At 41.2% G+C, this 12,559-nt stretch overlaps 1 protein-coding gene across 1 annotated transcript in view; it reads left to right on the top strand.

Moving 5' to 3' along the window:
- Positions 1 to 6,363, top strand: part of rem2 (RAS (RAD and GEM)-like GTP binding 2) — a 35,169-nt gene extending 28,806 nt beyond the window's left edge. The window contains exon 5 of the mRNA XM_033649532.2: positions 4,692 to 6,363. Within this exon, the coding sequence (XP_033505423.1) occupies positions 4,692 to 5,020 (329 nt within the window). The 3' untranslated portion in view covers positions 5,021 to 6,363. The remainder of the gene's footprint in view (positions 1 to 4,691) is intronic.
- Positions 6,364 to 12,559: the final 6,196 nt, after the last annotated feature.

Below are 12,559 nucleotides of genomic sequence, written 5' to 3'. Positions count from 1 at the left end.
AGCATATTCTGTCTATATAAAAAAAAACAACAACAACAACCCAGGAGCAGCGATGTGGTCAGCGATATGGAAATGCTCCCTCTCTATTCCCGAGGCACCTGACAAGGATGTTCTTATGTTCTCTCTGGACAGACCACATGTATTTTTTCTGATATGTGAGCCTGACGGAGGAAGCTGACCCAGCCTGCCCGGCTAACTAACATCCTCTTTAAAGAACCTGGGGCCTGGTGGAGAGTGCTGAAGTCATAAAGTCTATTTATGGCATATACAGTGACACTTTCATTCTCCTATCTCTCACCTTCCCCCCTTTGCTACATATCTCTCCCTAGCATTAACACACACAGTGACACATACACTGTCACACTGGAACGTATTTATCATTTGCTTAATACGGCTGTGGTGTGGCCTTGCTCCTCAGGGCTTTGATTAATGTGCACTCTGGCTCTGTTTGCTTAGTCTGCATTCTTTCTGTCTCTCTCCTCTGTCCGTCTGTCTCCTTCTGTCTCCTTCCTCTCCTTCTGTTTGTTCATTTCATCTGCAATCTTGCCTGTCATCTCCTTTCAGCGTCTCCTTCCTCTGTCCCTGTGACTCACATCTTTCTTCCTTTTCATCTCACTGTGACTCTCACTTTATTCTCTGTCTGTCTCTTTGTCTTTGTCAGCACACAGGTAGAAACTTTTGGGTGGCCCTCTGCCTCCTCACCTTGTTTCCTCTCCCCTACTCTCCCTCCTTTTGTGTCCTAGCCTCTCCTGTCCTTTTGTTTACTCTCCTCATTTCTTCTCCTCTTGTTTCCTCCTCGGTTTTCTTATTTATTCGCCTCGTAATTTACTCTCCTTGTTTACTCTTCTCTCTACTTGTCTCTTCTCCTCTTGTCTTGTCTCCTTCCTTGTTTCCTCCTCTACCCTCTTCTCCCCGCCTTGTTTCCTAGCCTCCCCTTTTCTCATGCTTCTCCTCTGCTTCTCTTATTTCCGTACCTGTTCTCCTCATATTCTCTCCTCTTCTCTCTTAGTCTCCTCTGTACTCTCATTTCCTATATTGTCCATTTGTCTTCATCTCCTCTCCTATCTTGTTTCCTCCTCTACCCTACTTGTTTCCTTTCCTTGTTCCCTCCTCTTGTTTCATCTCCTATCTCCCATCCTCACTTCTTGCTTCCTTATTTCCTCTCCACACATGGTTTCATCTCATTTTCTTGTTTCCTGTCCTCCACTGCCCTTCCCTTCCCTTCCCTTGTGTCCTCTCATTGCCTCCTCTCCTCTCTTCTTGCTCCTCATTTCCTCTTCTCTCCTCATTTCATTTCATTTCCTGTTTCCTCTCATCAGCTGTCCTTCCCCTCCTTTGTGTCCTCTCGTTACCTTTCCTCTTGTGCTCTTATCTCCTCATTTTGTTTCCTCTCCTCTTATTTTGTCATTTTCTCTCCTCTCCTCCACTCATCTCCCTGACTCCTCTCGTCTTCTCATGCTTCCTACTCTTCTGTCCTCTCCTAATTTCCTCTCCTTTCCCTACTCCCCTGCTCTCCATTTTCCTTTCCTTGTTTCCTCTTTTCTCCTCTTTTGTTTCCTCCTCTCCTTGTCTCCCCTGTTCTCCTCTGTTCACCTCTCCTCTCTTCCCTTTGTTTCCCTCTCCAATTCAATTTCCCAAACACTCTTTTAACAGGTTATAAAGATTTAGTTCGATTCAATCAGCTGTCATAGGTATTAGGATAAGCCCCGTTGACCCGGTTTGGGATTTGTCTCTTTTCCTCCTGCTCTTACCTCACAGACTATTATGTGACACTGCTGTGAGTCGACAGCTGCTGTGCGGCTGGATTATTACGCCCAGATCAAATCTAGTTTTGTTTTTTTGTAATACCTGTTCAGTATGCGTTCATGCCATGTAAATGCAGCCACACAAAAACCAGATTTACATGTGAAATTGCAATGACTATAGTTCAGAATATTAACAAGGTTTTAATTAGATTTAATGGGGTATAAGTGTTTCGTAAATCATCTTCAAGTTCAGCTTATGAACTGCTTACTTTTTTCCTGTAACTACAGTTTGCTCAGTCCCATGTCAACAGATCTGTCTCCATGACCACCAAGCAAAATCTGTGGACGGATAAAAAAATGTGCGGCTAAATGCACCAGAAAAAGTTAATAAGAGGTGCAGGAATATTTTGTTTTACAACCTGCAGATTGGTCAGGGAAAATCATGACTTGGCATGACAACATGAAATTCGTCTATGGCAGCAAAATCTTCCTGCTGCCAACACTTTGCAGTCATTTTGAGTTCATGCAGTGTAAGTTTTATACAGTTATTATGAATCCCAATAATAAACCCTCAAACGCCTTTTCTGCGCACAGCTGCTCAAGAGTGCTCGGATACTGGCTCTGAGAGAGCAGAGCAGAGGCAATCAAAAAAAAAAAAGCTGAAGTATAGTTGAAAAAAAATGCTATTTGAGCTGACAGTGAAGCCCGTTTGTTGCAGAATGATCTGTATCTGTCAGCTTTCCTTATCATCCAGGCGTGTTTGAGCAGGGACAAACAGCAGCGTTTAGCCGAGATACTGAGCCTTGTTTAGTGTCCTTATCCAGGAGAGTCACATTGAGATGGAAATGATTTTTTTATTTGAGCTGCAGCAAAGAGATTTGAGCTTATACAACTCAGCTAGGTGGCAACATTAACCCCATCCTGCCATCACTGTCTCTCTTTCCGGCTCTTTGCAAACATTACAATGCAACAAAGGCTAATTAGTTGAATTGGAAAAGATGATTATTTAATGTAAAACTAAAAAATTGTATGAAAAAAGACAGTCATAAAGCCAGGTGATTTCTCATTTTAACATTACTATTTACAGCTCTTTGTTGTATCTTTTTAATTTTGGGTTTAACCATTTTTTGCTTTGTAACTTTTAATATCAACTTCCTCCTTTTCTCTAACTGAATATGGTCTGAACAGCGGTCTTTGCCGGAGGACTTTTGAACTACATGCCACTGTCAGTCCACCAATCTTCTTTTAAAAATCAGCACATTTTTCACATATTTCTGGACATTGTTCAAAATCCCTAAAAAAATCCAACTCAAGGTCCACTTATTAGCTTTTTTAAAAGCTAAAAATCACACAGTCTTCATCAGCAGATGGAGATGGAGTTGCTCAGTTGGAAATTAATATGATGCCATGTGAGCTGTTATGTTATATGATTTCATCTGCACATTTTTTTTTTTTTTTACCTTGGAAATTTGACAACAACAATCCACACTCAAGGTTCAGTCACTGGCTTTATTTGTTGTTCTTGCTTTCAACTGTATTACACAGTCCTTATCAGCAGATAGAGGTTGCTCAGTCACATGTAAACTCATCTATCTCCACGGCAACCAGTATTGGGGTCGTTAATCCAAAAAAGTAATATACATTACACGTTCCTTTACATAAAAGTAATGCATGACTTAACTTAATTATTTAGTTACACTATTCATTACTCTTATTTGTGTTATATTGTCACAAAGCTAATTGCAAGTTAATAATATTATAACGTTAAACTTTCCATATGTCCACATATCAGCACAAAACAAGGCTCAGGAGAATCATGGCGGCACTGCAGTGGGCTATAACTGCCTCAATATAAAACTATATCCATATAAAACAATATATAAGAGGTTGGCCTTCCTAACACTGTCAGTTACAAATATTAATTGTTATTATTAATATATCAGTAGGGCTAAATACAATAATATCAGCCTTCCTAGCATCATTCTATGATGACAGACTTGAAAGGAAAAAAATGTGTTGAACACGCTCACTCAATAAATCATGTGCATTACTAAAGCAGCGGTTATGCCCTAATAAGGAGGAGTCTCTCAAATTTTTTGTCGGATAACCTGTTCCTCCTCAGACTCAGCACAAGATTACCCAGACTGAAGAGCCTCTCCATGGGTGCACTGGACAGTGCTGCTGATTGAAATACTTATGCAACGCCAGCAGGACATTGTTATTTGATTAGTAAATGTGATTAAGGTACCCCAACACTGATGACAACTGAGCTGAACTGAACTCCATCTTTTAAATAAGATTGTACCATGGTTGAAATCTCAGGGGGAAAAAAGCGCGTAAGTGGACCTTGGGTTGGGATTGTTTTGGTTGTGTTTTGCATTTCCAAGGTCAAGAATGGACTTTCATGCCTATCTTAAATGTGATATCAGTCATACTGTCGGCCTATATGAAATACTTGTGATAATTCTATGGATGGAAAAATGCCTTTTTTGTAGTATAAAAATATTTTTTTGTATTATAATAAATCACAATCCCCTCAAAAAACATACACCCTTTATCATTATTTCACTTTCTCTATCATGGCTATCAGACGAGATTTCACGGGGACACTGCACAGAGAGGGATTTCCCTTCCCCACGATGTGACATGCTGTAGACTGACTCTATTTGTAACAATTTGGAACATAAGAAGCAACAAATTAACACTTAAGACCCTAATGGAGTCTTCCTAACGGCAGTGAGCTGCTGATCCGGAGGTATTATGTTGTGGTGATACTCATCACACAGCAGCAGGGTTGTTAAAAGGTTGTCGATGGTTTGCTGGTTCCATGATCCAATGTCCTTAAATCTCAAACTGCTGCCTCTAATTGCCATTTGCAGCTGCCAGTGTGTGAAGCCTCGATTATATATAATGTGTGCCATAAAAAAGCTTCCTCTCTCTTACCAGAGGCCCAATCCAGCGCCCTAATGTTCGATTGCCTCTACATGGAGCTCTCAGCCTCCCTGGACCATGGTACCAATGAGCTGTTGGAGGCGGCAGTTCGGACCGCGAGGGGTGACTGCGTGGGTCCTGGCTGGACTGATGGTGACCCAGGGGCGGGCCGCAGGGAGAGCCTGACCAGCCGGGCCAAGCGCTTCCTGTCAGGGCTGGTACCACGCTCATACGGGCGAGACCGGGACCGGGATCGGGGGCGCTACAGAGAGATGAGCCGCCACAGGGGCAGCAAGATCCTCCGCCAGAAGTCTCGCTCCTGCCACGACCTCAGTGCACTGTGACACACACATACATGCATACACACAGGCAAAAGAGACACACTCCTGCACACGTACACACATGAACCAGAGTGAAGGATACAGGGGAGGGGGAGGTGTAAAATAAGGAGGAGGAGGAGAAGAGAATCAAATGGAAGACACGATGGAGAAGAGGAGCAAATTTATAGGGGTGGAAGTAGAAGCAATGGCAGAGAAATGTCAGGGAAGGAGACAAAGTGGTAAAAAAAGTTAGATAGATAAAACTGAAATCATCCTGAATCTCAGCACTGAACATTTATCTTCTCCCTATCAGTGAAACCAATTTTCAGAGGGAAAGAGGCCAGGTAGGGGAGAAAAACAGAGAAACAGATAAGAAGGCAAGCCTGATTTGCTGCTCCAGCTCGAATCAGCAAGCAGTCATTACCTGAAGAGAGCAGGAGAGAGAAAATTAGTGACAGTGGAGAGAGTCACATTAAGATGCTGATTGGACATTTACTGTGGTAAAATGAGCGGGGGGGGGGGGGGGGTCACAAATAAACACACACCCAAGTAGCACGCACTGATTACGTAGAGACTGATAGCAATCTAATATATACCTATTGTGAACCCTGTTTTATAGCATGCCGAGTAGACGATCTAAGTCAAGACCCTGTAGGTTTTACAGTTACATGATACTGGATTGACTGTACCTCAGTGGCCAATAGCTAATGCACAATCCAGCTAGTGTCTCTAGCAATGCCATCTCAAAGGCAAGACCCTTTATTTGTATTTAAAAAATGCTCCTTGCATTTTTTTAAGCCACAATCTTCACACCGCATTCACCTTTTGTGTCCCGTACCGATTTTGAAGTGTTTGATGATACCACCAGTGGCATCTGTGATTTTTATACAAGGCGCTCAAGCCATATTTCCGCTGAATGCATCATGAGCGATCAGCACAAAGAACCCTTTACCGAAGGATGTGGGGCGAAAGGAAAAAAAAAAAAAAAGGTCAAAGTGGCTATAAGCAGTAAGACGTAAGCAGGGATGATCAGACTGAACTTTTCTTCAACAGACGCTGAGTCACAGAACACTGCGATGTTCTTGAAGCACAGGAGGACAAACAAGAGAAAACCTAATCTACCTGTGGCTGTTTGATGTTTTTCATTTTTTTTCTCTTTATACCCACTGGCATTAGTATGTGTGTTGAGACTGAATTCTGTGGGGGCTGGCCACACAGGTGACCCATAACAGAACGTTCTGGAAACGTTGTTTGGATATCTCGTCAAGCGTTGCCTCGACACCGACACGCTCACTTGTTTGTCACAGTCTACTAAGCACTCCTGTCTTTCCACTGAGAATAAATTAATTTTTGTTTGACATCCTGAATGAGTGTCTTGTCCTTCTTTTAAACAACATTATGAAATGAATGTCTCATTACAGCTGTTACAAGGTTGGCATGACAGGTCATCAGATGACTCACGGATCCTCTAGACAGACTGTGAGACAGCCTCTTAGGATAGCTGTTCCATTGCAGCAAAAACATGCAATGTCACACAATGTGAGACAACAACATGGCAACTTTAGGGATGAAACTACAGAGAATTATCACTTGAATCTGCAGCTCCTCTCACAGCTTTATAGCTTGTTGCAGCTCATTGTTAAGCTGTCGGCCCACAACTTTACTGTTCTGGTTCGCTCTCATTGCTTTTATAGGGTTGTTTTCGGCTGCAGCAGGCGGCTTTCAGAGAAATAGCTCTAAAAACCCACAGTGCACTGATCAACCCCAAACAGCAGAAAGGCACAGTTAGTGAGTACCTAGTAAACATAGTGGAGCCTTTAGCAGCTGAACAGCAAGATATTTCCCTCAGGAGTTGGTAGAGACCAGCACAAGTAAGAGAGGGTGAATACTGGAGTTACATAAATCAGGTGGCCACAAACATGACTCCAAACTCATGATGATGCTGCTCCATGCTGGGTAAGATAAGATAAGAGATAAGATACACCTTTATTGATCCCACAATTGAGAAAGCCATTGTTTGCTAAAAATGACATGTCCCTGTTTGTTCACAACTAGTTCCTGTTGCCCCCATGTGGCCAAAAACAAACAAACAAACAAACAAAAACATCAAGTTTTTGCAAGTTTTAAACTACCACACCATTGATCCAACACTTTCAACCATGTATCCATTGCTAACTATTTGTACCATTTAACAACTGTGTTTATCCATTACTATTAGCTAACTATTTCAACCATTTATCTAAAGCTAAATTATTTCAAGCATATATTACTTTTTGCTAACTATTTAAACAGTTATATGTTACTTTTAACTGTTTCAGCTTCTCTGCTGGCTAGTTTTCTAACTAGTTTTCACACTCAATCTAAACATGTGGTCTTCTGATTCAATATGTGGATATATATAATATTTCAATCAAAAAATACTTTTTTTAATCTTTGATTTTTATTGTTTTTAAGTAAATGAGCTACTTTCAATGTCCCTTGGCAACTGCAGAGGTACCCTCTGGGGTACAATTATGTACTGGTTGGGAATCACTACTTGGTTAAGTAGCCCCTTTTCACAGCAGATGTTTTGACTTATCTAAAACAAATGACTTCAGTAGAAAGTAGAACCAGTAGTCCAAAGTTAACAGTGAGCTCTGTAGATTTTCAGTGACAAGAACATGTTCTCATATAAGGGATATTGCCCTAGAATTTCTTTAAATGATTAAATGATTTAAATGATACACCTTCCAATGATTTGAAGGAACCTTCTGTTTACCTCCATTGTACTGAGATACAAAAAAAAAAAAAAAAATCTCAAAATTTGGCCAAGTAAAAGCAAAACTATCTCCTTGGCTTAAAGGAAAATTTCGGTTTATTTCAACCTGTCTCCTATCGTCCTAAATTTGGTTCAAGTGACTAGTGACATACAGATAATAGTTAGCATGGTAAGACAACACGTTTACATGTCATTTTCTATATGTTCTCTGACACTTATCCTAACGATATGAGGCGGTCTTTGTGGAAAAAAAGCTTGTTTAGTGGACTAACGTTGCACTTGAAGGGATGCCCGTTCAATTACGTTTTAACAGGTCAGATGCTACGGCTGTATCTAGGCTAATGGCTAACATGCTAACTATTATCTGTATGTCACTAGTCACTTGAACCAAATTTAGGACGATAGGAGACGGGTTGAAATAAACCGAAATTTCCCTTTAACATCACTGAAAGAAAGGGAGGGAATGTTTCTTTGCAATACGGATGAACTGACTTTATAACATCATCTGTCAAGCAACTGTATGCAAATAACAAATATGATCAAGAACTTCCTAAAGTTGAATGGATGCCATATGTTTCTGGCACAGTTTTACCTCATATTTGTTTGACAAAATTGCCATGTTTTCCATGCAGTCTGGTCTAAAAACAAAACACTGAGTTTCTGATATTACTCTCCCTCCCTCCAAAGGAAGTTAAGGGGGGTGGCATAGGATATGGTCTACAGCTAAAAATAACCATGCAGCGGCTGGTTACCTGACATTGCTCCAAAAACAAAGTTAGTTACATCAGTTACATGGGTTATTTCTGGAATGACAGTCCGTCAAAAGCAACACTTTTAGATAGACTCAAAAACTGGATACAGTTTAGTCATCATGGTGTGTAAAATGTTAGCATAGAGTACCAGAGCTGATGATCTACAAGGAATTTGGGTTTGATTTCACATGACTAAACAGGTAAGTTCACTAACAGTTGTCTCATCTATTCCTTTAACACAATGCACCAAAGACACATTCTAGTTCACTGGCTGGAGTCTCCAAAAATACTGGCACAAGAAAACATCTCTGTCAGCCTCCCTTCTCTCTGCTCCACCCTAGTTTTAGCAGGTGTAGAGAAGCGCCTTGGGCTAAAAACGCAAGAACACAGTTCCCTCCAGCCAATCACATGAGATCACATCAGTTAGCTGTGGTTTTCAGCTTCTGATGCTGGTACAGTAAGTATCTGGAGTGGATACATGGGAGGACTCTTGAAAGGAAGGCAAAACTGGCAAAGAGACAGAGGGGTTGAAGAGAGAGAGAGAGAGTCAGAGAGGGAGAGAGAGAGACAGGGCTGGAGAAATGCTTTGAGGAGTAATGGTTGCTTGGAGACTGTTGTCAAGGAGACGATGAGTCCTAGAGTCCTTTGGCATCTTAAATGTCCTATATTTATGTTGATTTTCCGAAAGAGGAGGTTTTTGTTTATTTTGACTTCTCACCCCCAGCAGGTGAATGAGACAGATGGCGATAAGCACAATGAAAAGGTGAACCCTTTCAACAGAGACAGGCTGGGGTTTTACACAACATGTCTGGCAGAATGGAAAATGACACATCAGGCATTTTATCAGCCTTAAACAGGTCAGATAACTGTCAGATAATAGCATACATTTGACAGCTGCACAGACGCCCGCAGGAAACCGAGAGAAAGAGGACAATATGATACAATTTGTTTTTGTGACACCCTATCACTCTCTCACATCGTGACAGAAATCCTCCCTCTCTCTGTCTTTCTGTCGCTGACTCATTCTGTGGGCATTGACTGTGATTTTCGGGCAAAAGAATACTTCTCGAGAGCAGGGAAGACAGAGGGAGCTTAACAGCCGAAAAACCACCTACTGTGTGCCAGTGAAAGCCTGTCGAACTTACTGCTCACTTTGCACCAAAGAAAGACTATTTTCAGTGAGCACTGTGCATAACTAATGAGATGCATATTTTCCTGAGGTGTGGGTGTAGACATGTTAGTTAGGAGGTAATACTGGTCTGTGTAGTGGATCTGGCAAAAGACCGGGGCATGTGGAAGCTGCAGTGATGGACAGCGCTGGTGTGGCCGGACATTGAGCGGCATTAAAGGAAGCCTTGCTGAAATCCCCGGGGAATCCATGTGATTTGTTTTCAAGGAGTAATGGCTCATTGTACCCCAAAGGTCATTGTTCCTCTGCTTTGTCTACTGAGTGCACACAGCTGATTATACATGCACAGAGCTATAATAACCAAACAATACAAGGGAGCGAGCATGAGCCAGATCAGTCTCGCTTCAATAGCACGCTCAGGATGAACCACATGTTACCAAAACTGGTTTAGTCAGAGTAAGAAGCCCAAAGTGAAAGCTAAGGCTAAGTGGTTGTTATAGCAGGTCGAAGACAAAGGCACAAATCATTATGGGCCGAATGCCTCCTGCAATGCTCCCCACATCTCCAGTAATGTGGATTAATAGCAGGTCAAAAGGTGAGAGCAAAACGTGTTTTGCAAAACATGGCAAACTATAACTAGATCCCATCACATGGTTAGTATTGATCTTGACATTAGCTCATATGATGGATGAATGTGCTGGATGCAGTGCAATGCATCAAGTTAATCCTGTGTAAAAGGTCTAAAAACCGCAAAAACATGAGTGCACCTCACAAACACTCTAAGCCACATTCTTTAAGGAATATTTGGATAGTTTGGGAAATATGCTTAATGGCTGTCTTGCCAAGATGTAGGGGAGACGATGGACATCAATCATACATCTGTTAAATGCTAAACTGGAGCCAGAAGATGTTAGCTCAGTTAAGCATCTTTTCTACACAAATATGACAAAAAGAAATTGTGTGACTTTCAATGCACCCGAAAAGGGTGAAATGCACTCCTAACTGCACTGCCAAGCAAATAGCCTTTTGATGCTCCTGTGCTATTTTCATATATCTAAATGTGGTAATATGCATACATCTGGTGCCTAATTGCTCCCTTTCTCTGCAAATGAGTCTCACTGCAAAGACTGTCCAATGCACAAAAATCTGCTCTAATAGCTACATACAGTGAAACTGTTTGTGTCTTTAGAGAGTTGGTGTCAAGTGAAGCACATTGATAAACATAGATGGATTAGCTACTGAACAAACAGATTGTCAGGGGCCCTCTTGGCCTTTATCTGCAAAATGTCCCTCAAAAAAGGACAGGACTGGAAGATAGCCTACTCAAAGTGATTACAAAGAGATGTCGGGGAATGGCAAAGAGACACAAAATAACTACAAATAGGGGAAAAACGACCTCAAAGATACAAAAAATGACTACGAAGAGACACAAAACCACAACAAGATGCATAATGACGACAAAGAGAAGCAAAACAATGACAAAAAAAGAGGCAAAACCACCACAAAGTCTATTAGTTTGGCTCCTATGTAGGAAAGGTGGTGGGGCCTTTTACATATCTGTGCCCAGGGACCCACTGACTCATATTCCACCCATGTTCATAATATGTATAATGCCTAGACTTTTCAGACTACCTGAATTTTTCAGGAATGCCTCTGCACCTCATCAGTAACGACCTGTAGCACACAATCTGAAAATGTGAGTTTGCTTTGCCTCAAACCTTGAGATGGGACAGATAGTGGCTGCAAGTGACATAAACTTCATGGTGCTATGAAATTGTTAAAGTGGTGGGAAAACTGGCCTGGATCTGGAGAAAGGTAACAATATCTGCCTGTAAAGCTTGATAATTGACATTACATCTTGTTTCTTTAATCACTACAAAAACTGAGGTGTAAAAACTAGTTCTGATTTTACCTGTGTTTATTGTGACATTATATTTCTTAGCTGGGAGCAGTTACTTCACTCTGTTATTACTATATAGTGAGCTAAATTTACTGTCTACTTTATGTGAGTGACTTAATCTTGAGTATAACATTTTGCACTATATAGTGTCCTCAAAAATCCCCACAATGGAAGTGTCAATGGCATGTACTTAACTGTCTGTTATCCCACAATGAAATTTGTCTGATTTTCTAGATGCAGATTTTTTCATGATCTCTAAAATACTGCACACTATAGACTATCAAGCGTCTAATACACTACATTGGTGGTGACTGAGTGAACAGTAGGGCTCATTGTGCCTGGTCAAGATTTCATCTGGCACATAACCCATAATAAAACTCTGATGTGTTGTTTTAATAAGCTTTCGAGGTGCTTGTAGGTAAATTCTGTTACCTTTCGACAGAGCCAGGCTAACTGTTTCCCCCTGCTTTCAGTCTTTATGCTAAGCTAGGCTAACTGTCTCCTTGCTCCATCTTAGTATTTACAGAGAGATATGCAAGGAGTATCATTCTTCTCGTGTAACTCTTAAACCCTCTGGAACTCAACGTATTTTAACATACACTGGCTAGCTATTTGCAACAACACAAACATAGCACATGCAGATTGAGTAACTACATGGGTGAGGTGCATATAAATCGATGCCTAATCGTAATAGCTTAGAGCATGAGTAGATGCACGCTTCCTCCTGCTCAGTTATATGGTTGACAGGCGTAGTTCAGTAGAAAGAAAATTGTTCCCATATGAAACTGCTCAAAACAAGGTCTTTGGATTATCTTGAGTAACTGGGTCATGTTTTGTGGAAAGAGACATTGCTCTTGAGTTTTTCAAATGTATGTCTTTGCCGCTCTGAGCACCACAAGCTGAGTGCCATATAGTTCAAGTATATTGGAAAACAGCCAGACATCTCTATGGCTGATATGTCCAACACTCAGCAACTGAACAGCACTACAGGTAAGAGGAAAAATATTTGCTTTTGATTTGGGGG

Source organism: Epinephelus lanceolatus, chromosome 12, assembly GCF_041903045.1.
Source record: "Epinephelus lanceolatus isolate andai-2023 chromosome 12, ASM4190304v1, whole genome shotgun sequence".
NCBI classification, from domain to species: Eukaryota; Metazoa; Chordata; class Actinopteri; order Perciformes; family Serranidae; genus Epinephelus; species Epinephelus lanceolatus.
This window is presented reverse-complemented; position numbering and strand designations above follow the sequence as displayed.